The 21,828-nt window shown below is 40.3% G+C and overlaps 1 protein-coding gene across 2 annotated transcripts in view; it reads left to right on the top strand.

The window, feature by feature from the left end:
* Positions 1–21,395, top strand: part of Tmem39a (transmembrane protein 39A) — a 29,300-nt gene extending 7,905 nt beyond the window's left edge. The window contains exons 3-9 of one of the 2 annotated variants that reach the window (XM_028881598.2): positions 1,706–1,928; positions 4,874–4,957; positions 11,152–11,306; positions 15,094–15,436; positions 16,220–16,407; positions 18,221–18,341; positions 20,915–21,395. In XM_028881598.2, the coding sequence (XP_028737431.1) occupies positions 1,706–1,928; positions 4,874–4,957; positions 11,152–11,306; positions 15,094–15,436; positions 16,220–16,407; positions 18,221–18,341; positions 20,915–21,148 (1,348 nt within the window). In that variant the 3' untranslated portion in view covers positions 21,149–21,395. The remainder of the gene's footprint in view (positions 1–1,705; positions 1,929–4,873; positions 4,958–11,151; positions 11,307–15,093; positions 15,437–16,219; positions 16,408–18,220; positions 18,342–20,914) is intronic. The other variant, XM_037209758.1, reaches the window with a different exon arrangement.
* Positions 21,396–21,828: the final 433 nt, after the last annotated feature.

The following is a 21,828-nucleotide window of genomic DNA, read 5'->3' as shown; positions in this document are numbered from 1 at the left end:
AGCTTTGTACCATTTCATCAGCATTTCTAATTTCAACGTTTATGGCGAACTGAAGTGAGGTAGTAACTGTGGTGCTAATCCTTTGCATTTAAGTCATAGTGTTCTTCATTATTCAGAATGCGCAAAGCTCATGTTCCCATGAGTCCCTTAAAGTGCTGTAAATGTCACATGCCAGCTAGAGTTCTATATTTGGAAATTTTAGAGTGGTAACACTAATATTGTTCCTTTTCTTGGTATTAAAACCAAGCCTGTTTTTCCTTGTTGTATAAATAAGAGTCAACCTTTATATCTCTGTAACTGTTCCCTGTTTTCTCCCTTGGGGTAGCTGAGCTCTCCTGACCTGTAAGCAGGCATGAGTGGAAGAACAAGAAGATAGAAACTAACAGTTCTAACGTTTGTGTTTTAAGAGACCTTTCTCTCTTTCCTGACTGTACTGACCCACTGTCTTCTTAAATATATATTTCAACAGTGAATTAAAGAAAGTATTTTCGGTCCTCAGGATTATAATTTTGTAGTTAAGACAAATTTATATGCAAAAATTATGTGATGAAACTAAAAAAAATGTAAGAATAAAGGTGTAATTTAAATTTGATGAAGAGAGATGTATCAGTTTTGAGGTAGAGTAAACTTCACAGAGGATATGTTTGAAACATCCCCCAAGCAACCCCACGCTTCCTCTTGTGCATGCGGGAGAGCATACATGGTGCCACAGCATGTGTAGGGTCAAAGGACAACTTGCAGGAGTTTGTTTTTTCTTACTGTATGGGTCCAAAATTAGGTTGTCAGTATCAGCGGCTGGCACTTCTACCCACTGAGCCATCCTCCCAGCTAGCTGGCTTTTCTTTTCTTGTTTGTGATTCTACAGCTCTAACCCAGATAATTGTATGTACTAAACTCATACTCTACCACTGAGGTAGCCCCGCCACCCCAAGTCCCTGAAAAGTCTTGAAGAATGAATATCTAGAAGATTTTAAGGAGGGTGATTATGGGGGAGGGGTAATAACATTTAAAGGGAACTAAGTGCACAGAAGTAGTCATGCCTGTGTTCGATAGCACATAGCATGGGCATCAGATGTGGCACAGGGAGAGAAGGGACTTGGGGTAAGGTCGCTTTGTAAGGACAGGACCTCATATGACTTACTAAAAAAGTTTGGCTGTTAGTTTCATTGGCAATGGAGAACTATTTTAAAGGTTCAGGTAAGAAAGCAATTTTAGAATTTCCGTTAAAATGATCCTTGAAGGCAGCTTAGAAGGCTTGATGAAGGTAGACTCAGGTTTGTTGCAGTAATGTAAGTGGAAGTTAGTAAATGGTTGAACCAAGATAGTGCGTTGAGCAGGGAAAGAGAGGCTAAAGAAAATTTTATAAAGCAGAACCCCATCCTTTAGAGAGTGGTTGAATATGGAGAAGCAGGTGAGAAGTCCTCCTTAGATTCTTGTGTTTGGGTGGCAAGCAGAATAAGCCGTGGACTAGTGTCAGGACTGTGGGACGGGTGGCACAGATGTTCAGTAGTCAACTGGGTAACAAGACTAAAGTCAAGGTAAGCTCTGTGGATAAGTTTTAGTCTTCCATACCCAGGAGACAGTGGAAAGCTTGGCTTCCTTTTAGATCACTGATGTAAGGTGTAGGGAAAGCTAGCAGTTAGAGGTAGGTGGAGGAGATACTGAAGGCTGTCACCATTTGAGTTAACTCTGATTTCTTTTTCAGGAATGGTAGTGCTATTGGCCTTCCAGTCCCACCTATCACAGCCTTAATCACCCCAGGTCCTGTTCGACACTGCCAAATTCCTGACTTACCCGTCGATGGGAGCCTGTTCTTTGAGTTTCTTTTCTTCATCTACCTGCTGATTGTTCTGTTCATTCAGTACATCAACATCTATAAGACCGTGTGGTGGTATCCATACAATCATCCTGCATCTTGCACTTCACTGGTAAGTCTTCCGATGCCTTGAAGTTCATTGTCAGCAGGCAACAGCAGCTGGAGACAGTGTCTCACAGAGCCTAGCCTGGTCTTGAACTATTAATTCTTCTATTTCTGCCTCCAGAGTGCGACCAACTCCAATTATTTTCAGAAATAAAACTTCCTAAAACTGTTAAAATATTAATATTGCCAGAGGAAATAAAAGTAGAAATTAAGATGCAGGAAATGTTTAATAACATATCAGAAAGTGTTTGATGTTTGGCTTTCTCTATATCATGTTAAATGCATTGCCAGATGTCACTATGATTAAATTCCAGCAAGTTTTTCTTTTCGGTGGTAATGGGAATCAAACCCAGGGCCTTACACATGCTAGACACATGCTTCATCTCCAGCACCAATTTTACCCTTTTAATTCGAATAATTATGTAATGATTTTAACACATGACAGTCTGAGGCAGTTCTTCCTCAGACTGTTAATTAAGGGACCTACTTGGGTGGAAACTACCATCTTTTAATGTGTGACCTTCAAGGTAATGTAGTTGAGCTTTGCGACCCAGAAATGGAGGTGTGCATAGGAAAATAGAAAAGAGATTGTTTTTTTGAGGCAGTGCCTCATGTATTCCAGGCTGGCCTCAACTCACTGTGTACTAAAGATGATCATCCTCCTTCTATCTTGTGAAAGCTGCGATTGTAGGTGCCCAGTTTACGAGGTGCTGGAGCTGGAACCCAGGGTTTCATGCATGCCAGGCAATCAGTCTTATCAACTGAGCTATGGCCCAGTTCTTAAAGGAACATGTCTTACGGGCCATACTTCCATCATTTTTTTATGTATGCTCCTAAGTGTAAAGGAGGCTAAAATGTGCATTAAGTGCTTATGTTGTTAATCTGAATAAAATTGTATTTTGTCACAAAAACTAGCTCTGTGTACTGAGTATATAAAAGCGAATTATGGGCTAGAGAGATGGATTAACAGTTAAGAGTGTTTCCTCTTCTTCCAGAGGACACAAGTTCTGTTCCTACACATGGCCTATCTTTAACTCACAACTACCTGTAACTCTGGGTCTAGAGGACGCCCTCTTCTCTCCTCCATGAGCACCTACACTCGCATGCACATACTCACACACAGACATACATACACATAGTTAAAAATTATAAAAATCTTTTAAAAAGGCAAATTGTAGCTCCCCCCCTTCCATTATTTAGAAGCGCAGTGATAATCATAAAACAGAGAGAGTCTTCTGTAAAGGTTATATATAAAATGTCTGTGATTCTAGTCAGAGGACTTAACATACATGTTATCCAAGCAAAAAGCCACTGTCCTGTTCATTTGTGTGTATTGAGAACTACAAAATATTTGATAACTTTCCGCCATGGGTAGATATGAGAATGAAATGTAAGTTTAAATCTTCAGCATAGTATGGGATGGGAGTATATTTTTAAAGTTTTAAATATTTGTATAATTTGGTTGTTCTTGGAATTAACTGTTAAGACTTTTCCATATTGACCATTTACACTTAATATGATGAGACTGTTCATATTTTAATTTAAGAATTGTAATGAGTTGGTGTCAGAATTTTTTGTTTGTTTGTTTTTTCAAGACAGGGTTTCTCTGTGTTGTTTTGGTGCCTGTCCTGGATCTCATTCTGTAGACCACGCTGGCCTCGAACTCACAGAGATTCGCCTGGCTCTGCCTTCCGAGTGCTGGGATTAAAGGTGTGTGCCACCACTGCCCAGCCAGAATTTTTTTTTTTTTTTTTTTTTAAAGATTTATTTATTATTTACTTTTCTGCGTTGATTCATTAGATGGTTTAAATGTTTCTATTACTAATCTGAAGAGCATTTTACCCTGATTATTTATTTATTTATATTTTTTTTCTTTCTACCTGGATTATGAACTTATTGAATGTAGACAATATATACCTTATCTATCCTTGGCCAGAAGTAGCTTTTGTAAAGGAATCTGGGAAAGGAACCATAGCTAGGAGTCAGTGTCCAGATAAAATATTTTCCATTAAGGCAGAGGAATAGCTACTGAACACTCCGTTCTGTTTCCTTATGCCATGACTGAGAGTAAGATCCAGGAGAGTAGGGGCCTTCACTGTCTTCCTCAGCACAGTGTCCATTGTGTCAGGAAGGGCACCTGCCATAATTTGAGTGTTAAATACATATTTAAGTGAATTAATTGAGAAATTCAAATTTTACTTTTGGAAGCCAATGTAGAAGCTTGGGGATCTTTTGACCATCAGAATTAAAATATATCCCATTTGGTTCCTAGGATACTGTTCCTAAAGCTTTCATTCTTCCTGTCACAGTACTATGTACAGACTTAGAAGAAGCTGTAGCATCTGGGTGAGACTGTTTCATGGAAGAGATCAGCTCCAAGCTGATTTCTAAGCACATTTCTAAATCAAGTTAGAAACACTAAGTGAACAGAGCAGATATACCAAATGGAGGGCTTAGCAGTAGATACTCATATTAATGTGATAAAGAGATGAACAGTAGTAATTCCTAAAAACTCTTGAATCTTAGCTGCTCTGTGTAATTGGACACACTGTAAATGTGACATTTAGATTCATTGTTCTCATCATTCTGCAGGTTATTACTTGTTAACTCCACGTTGCCTTTTTTTTTTTTCTTTTTCTTTTCTTTTTGAGATAGTGTCTTGCTAACTAGACTAGGCATGTGTCATCACCATGCCCGGCTCTTTTCTTTTCAATAAAATAGTTTCAAAAGCAGAGGGGAATGCTTCTTAGGTAGCTATTTAATGTTTGGAAAGCTATGACAGTTTGTCATGAAAAGAGAAGCAGCAGGTAGGCAGTCTTTGGGGCATCTGAGTCCCCATGGTCTGTAGTGGGCTCAGAAGACCTGGAGAGGGAGGGCTCTGCTGCCGCCGTGCAGCAGAGAGCTGGATCCACACGGTGCCTCTTTCTGACGCACTCTTTGTTTCTCTTATAGAATTTTCATCTCATTGATTATCACCTGGCAGCATTCATCACAGTGATGCTTGCGAGGAGGCTCGTGTGGGCCCTCATTTCAGAGGTATATTGGCTCGTTCACTATCTTCTGTCACTTGTGGCTGAACTTAGTTACTAGAATGGGATCAGATTCAAAATGTGAAATGACCACATATAATTTGAATACAGTTATAAGTTAATTGCTTCTGTATGAGTTGTTCCTATACTTAAGAAAAAAAGTTTTCCTACAGTGTTTAAAATCCAAATGTAAAGTATTTCAAGAGAATTATTTGAAATCTAGTTTGTAGGATTGTACGATCTGAGCTTATTTTAGCTTGTAGGTTTAAAAAAAAATGCAATCTTTGACTTTAAAGTTCTAGTTAAAAAAAAAACAGGATGTGATTCGGGTAATGAGTTACTTGCACATATATACTTGAATCTGAAATACTCAGTTACAGATAACATTCACTTGAAACAGTTTGTATACCACTTGTGAAATTTCCTAACAAGAAACAGTTTGAGTTTATTAGAACTTACAGTTTTGAAAAGACTGTTAAATTTTGGGTATGATTAATTTGAAAATTAGAACCCAAGCTTCAGTGGACAGAGGAGGAAAGAACTGCACCATAATGATCCTTTAAAAGCTTCATGTTCTTGGTAGAGTTGGTCATTGGTATCATTTCTCGTATATGTGTAAACTTGATGAGGGAGGAAAATGTGCTTTCATAAGTTTTATTATATTTAACATGAAAATGGTGGCCAAAACAATTATGACAACTTAGCCAAAGTGGTTCATGATTTTTAATCTTGGAAAATTATATTTCAGTGTGAAATTTTAAATGAATATTTGCTATAATCACAGATAACTGAGACTCAACTTTTTCTCTTCTTAAAAGATTTTTTTAAAAAATTTATGTGTATGTGTTGGTGTGAGTGTATGTCACATGTGTGCTGGTGCCCACAGAGGCCAAAAGAGGGGGTCAGATCTCTTGGAGCTGGACTTGCAGGTGGTTGTGAGCCACCTGATGTGGGTGCTGGGCCTACCAAACTCTGGTCCTTTGGAAGAGCTGCCAGCTCGTAACCGCCAAGCCATCACTCCAGCCTCAGTGTTTTCTTCTAGAGCAGACATAAAAGTCTGTATGTGTGTGTTCTAACTGAAGAACTGGACTGCCTGGGTTTTTTTTTTTTTTTTTTTTTTTTTGGTTTTTCCGAGACAGGGTTTCTCTGTGTAGCTTTGCGCCTTCCCTGGATCTCGGTCTGTACACCAGGCTGTCCTCGAACTTACAAAGATCCACCTGCCTCTGCCTCCCAAGCGCTGGGATTAAAGGTGTGTGCCACCATCGCCTGGCGAGACAGGGTTTCTTTGTGTAGCTTTGCACCTTTCCTGGCACTTACTCTATGGACCGGGCTGAACACGGCAGTTGAACATAACTGCAAAGCTGTGGTAGTAAGATTGCTTTATTTCCACAGTGGGAAACCTTTCACCAAGTTTGTTTCAGGTGATCCAAGTAGATGCTGAGCTTGCTGTGGTACCACATGCCTGAAGTACCAACACTTGGGAGGGAAGACGGTATGATCAGCAGCTTAAGACTAGCCTTGCTGCGGAGTGAGTTCAGGGCCAGCCTTGGTTACATACTCAAAGAAACAAAATAAAAATAGATGCTTTTTGATTTTTTCTTTTCTTTTAGTGCTGGGTATGGAACCATGACTTCATACATACCAGACAGGTGCTGTACACTGAGCTGTATTCCTAAGCCCTCTTCTTACTTATTATTTTGATATAGAGTCTTATTAAATTACCTAGACTCACTCTGTTGACCAGGCAAACCTTGAACTTTCTGTCCTCCTGCTTCAGTCTCCCAAGTAGCTAAGATTACAGGCCTGGCCTAGATGTACCACCCCCCCCCTTATTTCTTTCTTACTGGATGCTTAGTTTGGATGCTCTCAGAAATAACTTTATTTAGAGCAATTCCTTTTTTATTTTGTTTTTAGCTAAACATTTTTTTTTTTTTTTTTTTTTAATTCAGTTACTTAGAAATGGTAGTTGTTAGTTGGGTATAGTAGTGCATACCTGTGATGCCAGTACTCAGGAGGCAGAGGCAGGTAAGATCAGGAAGAAAGCTATCCTTTGGTACACAGTGAGTGTGGAGGTCAGTCTAGGCTGCATGAGATCCTATTCATATCAACTGGTTATGTCCTGTCTTGTGTGAAGCCTCAGTGACTGGGATTTCCACCTGCTGATGCAGTTACTAAAACTTAAAGCACTTACTGCTTTTATTGATGATGTAATAATCAAGCAGCTTCTGCACCATGTTAGGAGTGTGTGTTAACTGTTTTCAAAGCTGCTTGCCATTCCTACTGGAAACAGGATGCTGAATTTAAACAGATTTTTTAAAATCCAAGACTGAAATCTGTACTTTACTGTACACAAAGGGGGTGTAATTCCAATGCTTTCATATAATGGAACAGAATGTGGCTATTGAAAGGTAATAGGGCGCTTACTTGTTGAAGTTCAAGTAAAGTGCAGTAGCATGGGGGCTTTTAAAGAGAGTGGGTTTGTTACTGTTTGGTTTGTTTGACAGAAATTCTTAGTATGTAACCCTGGCTAGCCTGGTACTTAACTACGTAACCCAAGTTTGCCTTGGACTCATGACTGTCTGCCTGTCTCAATCTCCTAAGTGCTGAGTTTACAAGCTTGTTCCATCATCCCTGGCTTTAAGGCAGTGTTTAAAACAAGACAAGTAGAAGGAACAAGGTCTGTTTGCTGATGTGAAAAACTTGTCTCTGGGAGGATATACAGACTAATGCCAGGCATCTGTTGGTGGCTGGGGACAATACGAAGACTTCACCACCAACATTGTATTTATCTTTTGTACCTGAGTGCTGTGGCTACTACCTGTTCAAAAATTAAAAGATTAGAGCTGTATCATAATTCTCTCCTAAAATATCTAAATTAGATGGATAAAGCTCATCATACAACATCTTTTTTTGCCTTCCATTAAAATATGTTTGCCTTCTTTTGTTTTCTTATGCCACAGAAAGGATCCCTACCTGAGAAAGACCAGTCATTTTTAAGGACAGGCTGGAGGTAATTAATTCAGAAAGCTGCATACTGCTCAGAAGGGACTACCTCTCTACCTAGGTAGACTCTGTTTATTCACCTCCAGGTCCAAACATAAATTCAGCTGTCACCATTGTGAACCAACTCTCTTTAAACATTATTTGTCTAAGTAGGAAAATAGGGTATTTCATTGGACAAAACTAAAAAACAAAGCAGAAAATTAAAGATTACAGTCCCATTATAAAGAACTAAATTCCTTCTAATCATTATATGCACATAAAAGTTTAATGTGTGTGTGTGTGTTTATGTATTTTTCATGTGTTCTGAGAACATATATTTGTCACTTAACTCAGTCTTATGAATAATTTTCTACCCTTTCCCTAGCCACAGCTTCCTTTTCCTCAGGTCACAGCTTAAATATAGATATCACTTTAGAATGGCGAAGGGCAGGGATCCTGGGGAGTGAACACAGGGCAGGATTGAACATTGCACACCTAGGCAAGAGACCTAGAGCTCCCTCTACACTATAGCCATAGCCTGTTTTACTTACTATTGTGAGACAAGGTCTCACTAAATTGTTCAGGCTGGCATTGAACTCACTCTGAGCCCAGACAGGCCTTGGCCTTGCAGTCTGCATGCCTCAGTATGTGGGATCACAGGTCTTCTCTACCAGGCTCTAAATACTTCCGTTAAGAGTCTTGTCATGTGTTCTGGTAGCTTAGGTTTTTCCTGTAGCACTCATCATACTTTAGAAGATAATTGTTGAAGTTTAAGTTTATATTTGCAGTTCTTGACTGGGTAGCTTCATAGAGCTGTTTTGTCTTGATTGCCTTGGTCGTGGACTAGATATAGACTTTGTAACTTACATCACAGGGGTTAAGAGTTTGGGTTCTGAAATAAGGCAAAATCACTGAGCAATACAAATCCATTTTGGTGCCACTACACAGAAGCAGTCGTTTACTTTATTTTAGTATTTGAAACAGTCCTGCTGTGTAGCCCAGGCTGCCTCAAACTCATGCTCTTCCTGCCTCAGCTCCTCAGTGTTAGGAATATAAGTAGGTGCCATGCTACCAGCTTGCCTTCTTCTACATTTCTATTTTTAAGTTGAGACTGGAGGTGGTGGAGTAGCTCCCGAAGCTTACATAACTCCCCTCCCATCCCCCACCCCGGGTTTGATGCATGAGGTCCACTGCTGTGGGGTGTGTATTCAGGTGTGAAGTGGAACCATTTTTTCTGTTATAACTTAAAATATCTTGAGCCTTTCCCACAGTTTGAGGCTTAAGCAGAGGTATGGTATTCATTTAATGCTATTTCACATTTTTAATTGCATGTACTGCGTGCATCTTCAGTATATGTGTGTAAGCATATGTGCCAATGCTATGTATTACAATGACAAGATCTGAGAAACACATTGCAAGGTTTCCTCATTGTGTGAACATTGCATAGTGTATTTACACAAACTTGGATGATGGCATCCGTCACCCCACGTGACTTCCTGATGTAGTTAAGAGGTGGTGCTGCCTGAGTTGTGCTGTGTACTGTTCTGCAGTAGGCTTGTAATGAGTGACATTTAGATAATGATCAAGTGTGATGTATAATCTAGCTCCAGTAGCATTATTGTATGTGACTATGTTGTACTTTTATACAATTGGAAGTATAGTAGGTATGTTTGAATCAGCATCACCACACACACTAGGAACTGTGACATTCTGACAGCTGTGTCATTAGACAAGAGGAGCTTTTAAAGCCCATTTAATCATTTTTTCTTTAGAGATGAGATCTTGCTGTGTTGTTCATACTGACCTCAGTCTCCAGGCCCCAAGCAGTTCTGCCTCTACTTCCCAAGTAGCTGGGATAAAGGCATGTGATATATATAGCATACAACTCTCCCTTAATTTAATTCAACCTTTACGATGTATTCAGTCAACTGAAATGTTTCACTGAGCATTAGTGTAGTATGTAGTACCTATACATTATATATGTTAAGACTGATGTGTAAACTAAGGCATGAATATAAAGGAAAGACTCAAAACGTTTTCCTCTCAATGTGTATTGGTGACTGCAGATCATTTTTACTCCTTTTCTGGGTCCCACGACTACTGTTTTGAGCTGGTATATGCCTTTAATCCCAAAGGAGGCTGAGACAGAAGGGTTATGAGTTTGAGATCAGCCTGGGCTATAAGTAAGAGGCCCTATCTCTAAAAGAAAAGACAAAAAACAGAACAAACAGAAGGAGTGATTCTAGAGGTGAATGGGGCTGTGGATTTCCCTGCAGCTTATTCCTGATATCTCTGCTGCATCATTTTAGAAAAACAAAACAAGAAAACATGACATTTAAAGCTTCAACTTTTGACAAAGAGGTTTTCTTACTATATGTAGTTAGTTTTAAATATTTGGGATTAAAGAGGCATATTTGAGCAACTGTGATTAAAAAGAATTAAATGTGATAATTCATTGTTTCCATGTGTGCAGAAGTTTAAAAGGAAATTTATGGTACTCTAGATGTAATTATGGAACTTTAGTAGTTTATTAAATACTAATCCAGCAAAAAGTTAAGAAGGAAAGATTTAAAAGAGAAATATTGAGGCCTTGTTGTCTGGCAGGAAATCAAGAGAAAATAGCCAACACCTCTCCATCTTTTGTTCCTGCTTTTTTATGGCTCTGGGGTTGAACCTAAATCCCCATGTAAGTTAGCCGGACTGGCCTTGAACTTGTTCTGTCACTCAGGCAGGTTTTAAACTTGTGACCGTCCTGCCTCAGCCTCCTACATAGCTGGGACTATAGGCCTTCCCACCAGGCCCAGCACCTTTCCTTCTTGTTTGTACATAAAATCACTTAGATTGTTGAAATACAGATTCCTCGGTTTGGCATCTTGTTGTGCATTTCTGGACAAGAAAATTGTTAGGTATTGATGCATTCAGTAAGCGGCCTGGTGGCGTTCTGATGACTGGTTCTGGGCCAGGTGTAAACAAGTGTAGTTGTTCAAGCTTACAGGAGGTCTGCATGAGGGGGATGCAGTAGAAGAAGGGAAGAGCAGTGCCTAGGAAAGTCTGAATCTTCAACTTTAGGAAGGTAGGTGTGGATGGGGCAGAGGTTTCCTTCTCTGAGGCACAGTTTAGTTTTCACTAATTCCAGGCTCTCACTCTGAGGCACACTGCTGTTGAGGAGACAATGTCTAAATGTATAAAGTATTTCTTTCGGTGCTTCCACACTTGCAGGCCACTAAGGCAGGTGCGGCATCTATGATTCACTACACGGCTCTGATACTGGCCCGCTTGGTGCTACTTACTCTGTGTGGATGGGTGCTTTGCTGGACCCTGGTTAATCTCTTCCGAAGCCATTCAGTCCTCAATCTCCTCTTCCTTGGCTATCCGTGAGTATTTCAGTTTTACATTTTATTAGCAGATCTTTAGACGTTATTTGAGTTATGCAAGTGATACAATGGAGAGGAAAATGAGATTCTTCATACATAAAGTAGGTATTTAGAAAATTGGAAAGCTAGTAGATGTGCTCACTATACAATTTGTTTTCTAAACTAGTGTAGTTAGGGAAGCAAGAATAAGCCAAGAGCATTCTGGGGAAACCAGGATACATGTCTATCCTCCCAGTGGAGAATATTTCAGTTAGTGCTGATTGCCTAGTAAAGGTCTCTAGTTTAAGAGGAATACGGTCATCAAGATGGCTAGCAGACTTCTTAATTTAAGTTTATAGAGAAGCTTTTACTTACTGCAAAGCATGGTAGCTGACGGCTTTAATCTCAGTACTTGGAAGGCAAAGGCTGGTGAATCTCTGAGTTCAAGACCAGCTAGGGTTACATGATGAGACATTGCTTTACCCCCGCCCCCAATCTTATTTATTCTCCACATCCCACACAATACTAATTAACATATAATTTAAACAAATCTTAGGTTTAAATATATTTACCTTTTTTATGTTTTGAAATTTTTATAATCTACCTTTTATATAAGCATCAATTAAAAAGATATGAGAAACTTAAAATACTGAGTATGGGAACAACGACATCTTTTCCATCTATTCGGAAGTTTTTTTTTTAAATCCACCTTCCCTTCTTCCCTTCAGTTTTCAGTGGATTCTTAGTAAACTAGTCCAAGTCTGACAGCTGTGGCTCTTAGCCATGTCTTGAATCTGGCCGTTCCCAGCACTGGAAAGGTGGAGGCAGGAGGATCAGTTCAGGGTCATCCTGGCTACATAGTTTGAGACCAGAATTTGAAGTGTTTAATTGTGTTGTTGCTCCCTTCTTTAAAATCCTTCCTTGAGGGGCTGTAGAGATGGCTCAGTGATTAAGAGCGCTGGCTATTCTTCCAGAGGACCCTGTTTCAGTTTCCAGAACCTACTGGTGGTTCATAACCATCTATAGGCAATCTGACACCCTTTGCTGACTCCAAGGTACCAGATACTCAGGTCGTTCACATACATACATGCAGGCAAATACACATCCACCCTTCAAAATGTTTTAATTAATCCTTTAATTTACAGAACCCTCTCTGGTCTGATGTTCTCCTCTGCTTCCTCTCATCTTACCCTAAATCACAGGACTTCAGCACATGCTATCCTACCATGATCTATATTTATTGCATGTATGTGGAGGTTAGCTGGGAATCAGGGCTCTCCTGATCTATCTGCCTGGGTTCATCCACAGACTTGGGATTAACTGACCACCAGAATGCTAAACTCTGTTCCCTGTGTCTCATCCTCTAACAGGCTAGCCTGGGCATGAGTACGTGAGTTTGGCAGAGTATCAAGAGAATAGTCTGTGTACAGCTCATTTCAGCTTTCTGATTGTACTGTGTTGGCTGACGTCATAATTGGCCCAATGTTGTGAGCTTAGCATGTGATAGGGGTTGATCACCTTACCTACCGATGAAGCCGTACAGTCACCTGGGAAGTGTGGTATTCAAGGATGGCTGGAGAATTGGGGCACCCATCACACTCTGTTATACACTTAGCCTCTTACTATCACTTCTAGATGTTCAGCTTGCATTTCAACAATTTTTTTTTTTTTTTGTTTTGGTTTAGTTTTTGAGACAGGGTTTCTTTGTGTAGCTCTGACTGTCCTGGAACTCACTCTGTAACCCAGGCAGGCCTCAAACTCAGTGATCCTCCTGCCTCTGCCGCCCAAGTACTGGGATTAAAGGCATGCGCCATCACTGCCTGGTGTGTTTCAGCAATACTGAATTTAATGAAACTTTTATAGTATCATAGTTTAGTGTACAGAGATTTTGTTTTGTTTTTTCAAGTTAGGGTTTCTCCGTGTAGTTTTGATGCCTGTCCTGGATCTTGTTCTGTAGACCAGGATGGCCTCAAACTCAGAGATGAACTTGGCTCTGCCTTCCGAGAGCTGGGGTTAAAGGCGTGAGCAGCCACCGCCCAGCTGAGATTTTAATTAGTTTTTGTTTGAGACAGTCTTACGTGTGGCCTGGAATGTACTGTGAGGCTGAGGTTGGCCTCCGACTTTTGGCAGTATACCTGTTTGCTGGTCCCAAGCGCATAAGTGATTTTCTCCTTGATGCTTGTGCTTCTTGACCCCACCCCACCCCATCCCATCCCACCCTCTCCAGGGCATGTTCACAGTGGACCCTGGAGCTACCTACCACAAACTACTCTCAATTAGTCAAGAGCTCGTCCTTTTTCCCTCCATAGACAATTATGAACAAGTATCATTGGTTAGTTTTGTTGTTAAAATGAAAAAATTACATACATTTCTGCTGGTATTTTTTTTTTTATATCTGAATTGATGTCAGTGAATTGACCATTTTATTTACAATATCTATTCATATTATGGCAGTTACCTAATGAAGACTTGGGGTTATTTAAAATCCTTAAGGAGTCAATAGTTAGAGTAAATCTAAGTTATTCACATAGATGATTGGGAGGTGTACACAGCCCACGGTAGATTTGTGCTTAGCATGTACATTAAACATTAAGCATAAAACATTAGCATTTAACCCTGAGTTTTATCCCTAGGATCGAAAGAGAAGTTATCAAAATTCTTAAAAAATTCAATTCTTTAACCAAGTATTGTGTGTAGAAATTTACTCTACTTATTATCAAATATTTTCTGAGAGACTTCCATTTCATCAACTATTTTAGGCACCAAGAATAAATACATCAGTGAATTAATCAGACTTAAATTGCTTTGTAGAGTTTAAATTGGTAATGAGGAAAGTAATCCAAGAAAGTAATACCATCCCCAAATAATAAATCTATTAAATACAGAAGGAGTAGTAAAGTCTATGGAGAAAATAACAAGGAAATGAGTCAGGCAGTTGTATGGAATGATTGAGTATCATGGGACTCTACTTGGTTTTGTTATGGACTGTTCCTGCCCCGATAAGGTACTTGACAGTCCAGCTCCTTTACCTGTATGACTGTGTACACAGCCCTCTCAGAACAATGCATCTAGCAACCTTGACCCCCACTTGCAATCAGCTTTATATCCATCTCTCTGAGCAGTGTGTGGAATAGGTTTCTTCTCCCCTAACAACTACCAGAGTTAGACAGTTTCTTTTCAAATATATTCCCAACAAAGAATGCAAAAACTGAACTGGTTTGGGGTGGATGAGCAGTAAGTGGAACTGTTCTGAAGTGAATTTGAGGGGAAATCTTCTCTTTGTCATATTATACAAATGCATAATTTAAAGTACATAATTAAAATCAGATGTATTATGGGAAGGGACATGCGCAGTAGCAAAATGATTATATGACCTAATCTATCAACCAAAAGAGAGAACCATCCTCATTACAGTCCTGAGTAACTAATGTCATCCTCCTGAACCCCAGAAAAGAAGCCCCGAACAGTAATCTGAGCCTTGGGTATCTGTGTGTGTGAGCCTTTATTTCAGTTCTTTGAAGAAGAGTCCAGGAACCTGGCAACACACAGCTCAGACCCCGACCCCTGGTAGTGACTGTGTAGAAAATTTGCATTCTGAAAAACTGCACTCGATAAAAATGATTGTTTCTAGGCGTTTGTATGTTGTCATTGGGCCTTTGGTGTACTATCCTATTCTGCAGTGCATGCATACTGCTTTTGTAAAAAACCAGACCTCAAACCCCTCGAGGTTACATTCTCTCAGGTAGAGCATGCGCAGTTGCATGATGTGTGAGAGTCGTCTCATTTCCATATTCACTTTGTGTTACAGGTTTGGTGTTTATGTTCCTCTCTGCTGTTTCCACCAAGATAGTAGAGCCCATCTTCTTCTCACAGACTATGTGGTTCAGCACCAGGCAGTAGAGGAAGGTGCTTCGAATGTGGGCAGTTTGGCCAAATCCAAAGATTTCCTCTCCTTGTTGCTGGAGTCTCTAAAAGAACAGTTTAATAATACCACGCCCATCCCCACCCACAGCTGCCCCCTCTCTCCCGATCTCATTCGCAATGAGGTAGAATGTTTGAAAGCAGATTTCAACCACAGAATCAAGGAAGTTCTCTTCAACTCCCTCTTCAGTGCCTACTACGTTGCATTTCTCCCGCTGTGTTTTGTGAAGGTAAGCAGGTGCCCTGCTCTCCGTACTCCCTGGATTTGTGTGTCAAATACGTAAACTGGGTATTTCTTGTTTAATTCCCCTTTTCTCTGTCTCCCCTTTGGCAGCCTGGATGGTGGAGTTCGGCTGCATCTGGAGTGCACTAATACCGCTCCTGGTTGGCGGATAGGTATTTTCATATATGTGATGCACCCCGTGGTAGCTCCCCCTTTCTTCCTTCCTTTCCTCCCCCCCTTTTTTTTAAAAATACGTTTTTGTTTTTGTTTTTAAGTTTCTGGGAAAAATAAAGATTGAACTTACAATAGATTGATTACATAACAGCTTAAGAGAACCAAGATTTCAATGAAATTTAGCCTGCTCTGGTTGATATTAACAGGGTCATCTTGAATTTAACCTAACCTCTATCTAAACTCAATTTATTTCAGTAGAAAAGATAAATGGTCTGGATATGACATGGGGCCAAAAGCTTTGGGGAAGTTCTAGTGTCTTCCTCTCGCCCATTCAGAAGCACGTCTGCAGCTGGACTGGCCCTTCAGAAGCACTCAGTTCTTCCAGAAGGAAACACATAGAACATAATTACTCTCCCTCCCAGCCCTAACTCGCACAGCCAGAAAGTCAGGTTGATTTTGGAGGACCTTGCTCCTGAAGTTTCTGCACGGACAGCAGGACAACCAGTGCATGTTGACTCAGAGTGGCATTTGTCTACAGGGCGTATGTCCACACACACCCTTCCCTGCCTCCGTTCACTGCCAGCGCATGGATCGTTTCTCTTATGATCTCTTCCAGAGTACCCAGTATTACGACATGCGCTGGTCATGTGAGCACCTCATTATGGTGTGGATCAATGCTTTTGTCATGCTCACCACACAGCTGCTACCATCCAAGTACTGTGATTTGCTACATAAATCGGCTGCTCACCTGGGCAAGTGGCAGAAGTTGGAACATGGGTTCTACAGCAATGCTCCACAGCACATGTGAGTAGATTAGAGGGTAACCATGTAACATGTCTCTTCATGATACTGGTCATGATTATGTGCTCTGTGTGTCATTCTCGTTCTTGGCTTTAAACATTTGGTTTTTATTTCTATGTATGCTTGTCATCATACTAAAAAGAATACAGGGCATTAACTCATTTCCACCACCATCACCAACTCCTTCTCAGATGGGTCCATAGTTCAGCTGCCCAGGCACTCTAGAGTGCATTATACTCCGGATTTTTCTCTCAAGCTTTACCCTTTGCCCTAACCCAGATCTATTTGGGGATCTGTGTGTGTGTACATATATAGTTATGTGTACATATAATGTTTTTTTAAACTACTTGTAAGACTTAAGGTTTGTCTTCTCATCCTCATTGCCACAGCCGTGTAGCTAGAATTTGCTGCTTTTGTATTTTCTAATAAGTCCAGATGTGGACTAATAATTTTCCTTGTCTATAATTCTTCCTTTTTCTTCCTAATCCTTCACGGCGTTGTCTCCTTGCTTCTTTCTCCTGTACATAGATGAAAACTGTCCCTGGCTCTGATTGTGTACCTTTATCAGTTATTTCTTTGCATGGTTCAAAATGCCTAACTCCCACTGCTTCCATTCTGTCAGTTCTGAGCCCACTGTCATACCTGTCTCTCAGGCCTGGGCCATCTTCAGATTTGGACCTCTCCACCTCCCCCCTTCTATAATTTAAATATTTCACAAATTTCATCTACCAGTTTCCCCTCATTAAATGGGACAGATTGAGGTAACCTTCCCTTCCCCTCTGCCCCTCAGAGTTCTCCCTTCAATTATCTGCCTTGATGTCTGATACAGATTAGCACAGGCCTTCAAGCCCAGGAACTGAAAGAGATTGGGCCAGGCTGCAAAGAAACCTGAATGTGGGCAAAGGACAGATTTCAATAACAGTTGAAAGTACAATCCACAGTCCTAGTACTGTACATCTTCAGGCTACTGGTGGCACGTGGCCATGAGGTGTATCATCACCTTAATGCTGGTAAGTGTGAGCAAGGCCGGTGGAACGTGTTCTGAACTGGGAAAGCTTCAGGGTGCTAGAGTAATTTTTATTGTTAACATATCTAAACTGCTGTCCCAGTTCTTATCCTAGGAGACTAACCTTTCCAAAATCAGGAAGTGATGAATTAACTTAGATTTAAGTGAAAAGAATAAGTTTAATTTGAAGATTTCCATCCTTCTGCAACTCCATTACATTGATGCTGGAAAGAAAGAAGCTTTTCCTTCCCTAATTTCTTTTCCTTAGAGAAACCTCTAGAAATGAACCAAGCAAGCGGTAAAGAGGGAATCTGTGTTAGTACTTGTGTGTGTGTTCTCCTGTATAGCTTCTCACGTCTGTGTGATAAGCAAACCCACCCTGTAGAGAGGTGTGGTTACACAGCAACGTCTCCTAGTAGGCAGTGCTGTTAATTTCCCTTTTGCTTTTGTTGTCCTCGGCTTTCACTTCCTGTTTGTGTCCTCTCACTGCTCTCTTGGGGTCCGGATGACACTTCACCTCTTATACTTGGTTTTCTGGCCTGCTTGTTCTCCCACACCTCCAAGTCCTTCAACACTGAGTTAACTGTATCACTTGGTAGTTTCTGTCTACTGTGTAACAGTGAAGTTATCATAACAGATCTTTTCTAACTCCTAAGAGCTTGGCTATGGAATTACTATATGTATGTTCAGAATTCAGGCAGATGAAGCCTTGAATGCTTAATCTGATCTTCCATAGAAATTTAGCTGGCCTTTCAAAACACTGTCTTCCTAGTTCTCAGTATTCTAACAGTGCATTTCTTTCTCCCATAGTTGGTCAGAAAACACAATATGGCCCCAAGGGGTGTTGGTGCGGCACAGCAGATGTTTATATAGAGCCATGGGACCTTACAACGTGGCAGTGCCTTCAGATGTATCCCATGCCCGCTTTTATGCAAGTACCACTTCCTTATTTTTCAAGCATAAACTTACAAGTGTTAGGAGGCCACTCTGTGTAAGCACCCAGCACAGTATGTAATGCACTATAGGAAGTTAATACATGTTGATTGTTGCTATTACTGGGACACTGGCCCTTGATCTTGAGAAATGTCTTTGGAAAGGCAGCTTGAATTCCACATACCACTGCTCAAAACAAGTAGACAATTGTGTGATTTCCTTTTTCACCTGACAATTTAATTTGATAATAGTTTGGTTTAGGGGTGTCCTTCAGATATGTTGTATCTGAGCCTGGCATGGTGGCATATAACTGTAATCCAGCACTTGGAAGGTAGAGGCAGAAGGGTTAAGAGCTCAAGGTCAGTCTTGCCTATATTGACCCTGTCCACAAACAAACAAACAAACAAACAAACAAACAAACGAGATCTGTGCATTAAACCTAGAGCACTATTTAATACAGTAACAGTGGGGTGGTTTTTGAAGTGTTTACCTTGAGTTTGAAAGAAATAAAGTTAAAATTTAAAAGAGGAAAAAGCAGTAGGCACATATTAAATCCAGCTCCTGTCCCATTTGAACTAATGCCTTGAGTTGTGTTCTAATTGAACTGTTTTCTAGCTGTTTTGGCTCTAGGAGTCAGAAGTCTCTGACTTCTAAAGAAAGGGCAGCTACTGACCAGTGTGGGCAGGGAAAGGTATATACAGAGGTGTGCATTCTGTAATAAAATGGAGGGGATAGTGTTTAAAGGTATTTTCTCTTTCTCCCTCCCAATTCCTTATGAGAGTACATGGACTTTCTGGTTACGGAGGCCTTTGACCTCTGGGAACCAACATCAGGGCAAGATGCCTGGAAATATAAGTGGAAGGGAAGAGCATGGGGAGAATGAAAGGGCCTCGAAAAGGAGACAGTAGCTTTTCTTCTGTTCATGGGAAGGAATTGCTGGGTTTGCACGACCAAATAGGTAAATAACTACTTCTCAAAAGTGATCCTAGGGCTACCTGTATATCATTATCTGTCCTATTTGTAACAGTCATGAGGCCCCTTTTCTAGACTTCTGAATCAGAATCCCTGGAGGAGCCCAGGAATTTAGAACATTTTTGTACTTGAAGTGATAATACAGATTGAAGTATGAGAGCATTCAGATTCATTTAAACCTGCCTGTTTGCCTGGAAGGCAGCTCACACCAGTAATCCTAGCCCTTGGGAAAGGAGAGACAGGAGGATCAAGAGTTTCACAGCCAGCTTTTGGCTACAGAGTAAAAAACCCAATAAATCAAACTTAATAAACAAAACTTGTCCATTAACAGTAGCTTTACTCTATGACTTGAGGAGTTTCTAGGTTACTAGTACAGTTAACTACACTTTGCCATAGAATCTGAAATGACTTCTTAATCTTTCTAGAACAGTAATTCTGAGCCAGTTTCATACATGGTGTTGCTGAATATCTTAATAAAATTCAAGTTACAGAGTTTCTTCCCCCTGAAGACTGCCCTGAGAAGCTAAGTGTCCTTGAGAGCAGCCAAGGCTGTTTAGCTTCATTCCCACATTTAAGCCCCCGAGACAGAAATTCCATCCAAATGAGTTGTTTTTAGATGACATAGCAGTATAGACCATATCTGTCTTCATCTGAACGTAGGGCTGACTGTATGGTTACATGTTAAGTTGCAATCTCTATCTCTCTATCCAGAGTACCCTTTTATTAATAAGCTAGGATTTAGCCCCTTAGAGTGAAAAATTTGATGAGGGAAAATAAGAAGCCCCATTTTTAGTCTGGCTCTAATGCTTGCACATTTCCCATTTTTCCTGTTTGCATGCCTTTTTGTACCTGATTTTTCAGTATGGGGGAAGGAAAATGTGCTCATCAGAAGTATATGGGGTAGAGGATTCAGTCAGGAAGCAGAGTTGGCAAGTGGTGGGAGGGAAACTGACGACACTGTTGGAGCCTGGTGAGGCGGCACAGACCTGTCATCCTGCACTGGAGGCTAAGGGAGGAGGATTGCCAGTGTCAGCCAGCTTGGGCTACATAGTAGGCCCCTTTGCAAGACAAAATCAAAGAAGCTGCTGTACTGATAGTTCAACTTGTAATACTTTTTTCGCTTCCCCCAGACTTGACTAATACTGGTATTTATGTCTTACATTAGGTCCTAAGCTAAAAAAGATTAACAATACATTTTTGAATAGTTATGTTATGACTACATTGAAGCTTTAATTTGTGGGTCTGTGTTCCAAAGCCTAAAATATTTCCATGTGGTTCTTTTACTAATCTAGTCTTAGATAAGTATACTTTGGAATGTCTTAGATAAAATAACATCTATGATACCACGTTAGAAAAATCATATTTGGTATAATCATTTTTTGCATTTTAGAGGCTTTGCAATAAAATTTATTTCATTGTTCATGAACAAAAAGAAGAAAGATTTTTAGATTTCCATAGTAAGAAATAGTTTGACACTGAATATGCAGATCTACTTGGTATTGGGTCTGTGAACTTATAACTATGAAGTGGTTTTAGGAAAGTGAACTAGTAATTTTACTTTCTCCACATATAACATTGTGTTTTGTCATCTTCTTCCAGTTCCTGTTCCATCGCCCGTTAAGGCTGTTGAACCTGCTTATCCTCATTGAGGGCAGTGTTGTCTTCTACCAGCTCTACTCCTTGCTGCGGTCGGAGAAGTGGAACCACACACTCTCCATGGCGCTCATCCTTTTCTGCAACTACTATGTTTTATTTAAGCTCCTCCGGGACAGAATAGTCTTAGGCAGGGCATACTCCTACCCCCTCAACAGTTACGAACTCAAGGCAAATTAAGCTGCCTCTCAACACGAGGGAGAACTCAGATAAAAATATTTTCATACGATCTATTTTTTTCTTGCGATTTTTATAAATATTTAAGATATTTTATATTTTGTATACTATTATGTTTTGAAAGTTGGGAAGGGCAAGGGATATTAAATGTATCCATAAACAAGGTGATGTTATCTTTCATGTGTTAGTATATTTGACTATTATACATGAGAGGTCGCCCCTTCAGTAAAAGATTGACTTGTTTGTCTGACTCTGGAGTAACATTCACTTAGGAACATGTCTTGCATATTGACAGTGTTTTGGTGTCTTTTTTGTTCTCTTTAGTTCCTCCCCTGGCCAGATTACTGCTGTAGAAAAGAGAGATGGATGAGTTACCTGCCAGCACCAATGCCCTTTGATTGAATTTAGCATGCTAATAGTGCTGGTGTAACTACAGCAAAGGGGGTTCAAATCTTGGGTCAGGTGCTCTTTGTTGCCTACTGGGAGGAGACGGTTCTAAACTGGTGTCGCTGCTCATCTGTTCTTGGGAGACTTTCAGTTAATGTCACCTGGTGTTCTGGGGGCTGCTGTCACTTTGCCTGTTCTCTCATAACTTTTGCTTCCGAAGATTTTCCTTTCCTCTTAGTTATATGTGATAGTGCTTTTCATGGACAGGAAGTGTGTAGTGTGCCCACATTCATGAA

This window comes from Peromyscus leucopus, chromosome 12 (genome assembly GCF_004664715.2).
Source record: "Peromyscus leucopus breed LL Stock chromosome 12, UCI_PerLeu_2.1, whole genome shotgun sequence".
NCBI lineage: Eukaryota > Metazoa > Chordata > Mammalia > Rodentia > Cricetidae > Peromyscus > Peromyscus leucopus.
The sequence above is the reverse complement of the archived record's forward strand: the minus strand, read 5'-3'. Positions and strand labels throughout refer to the sequence as shown.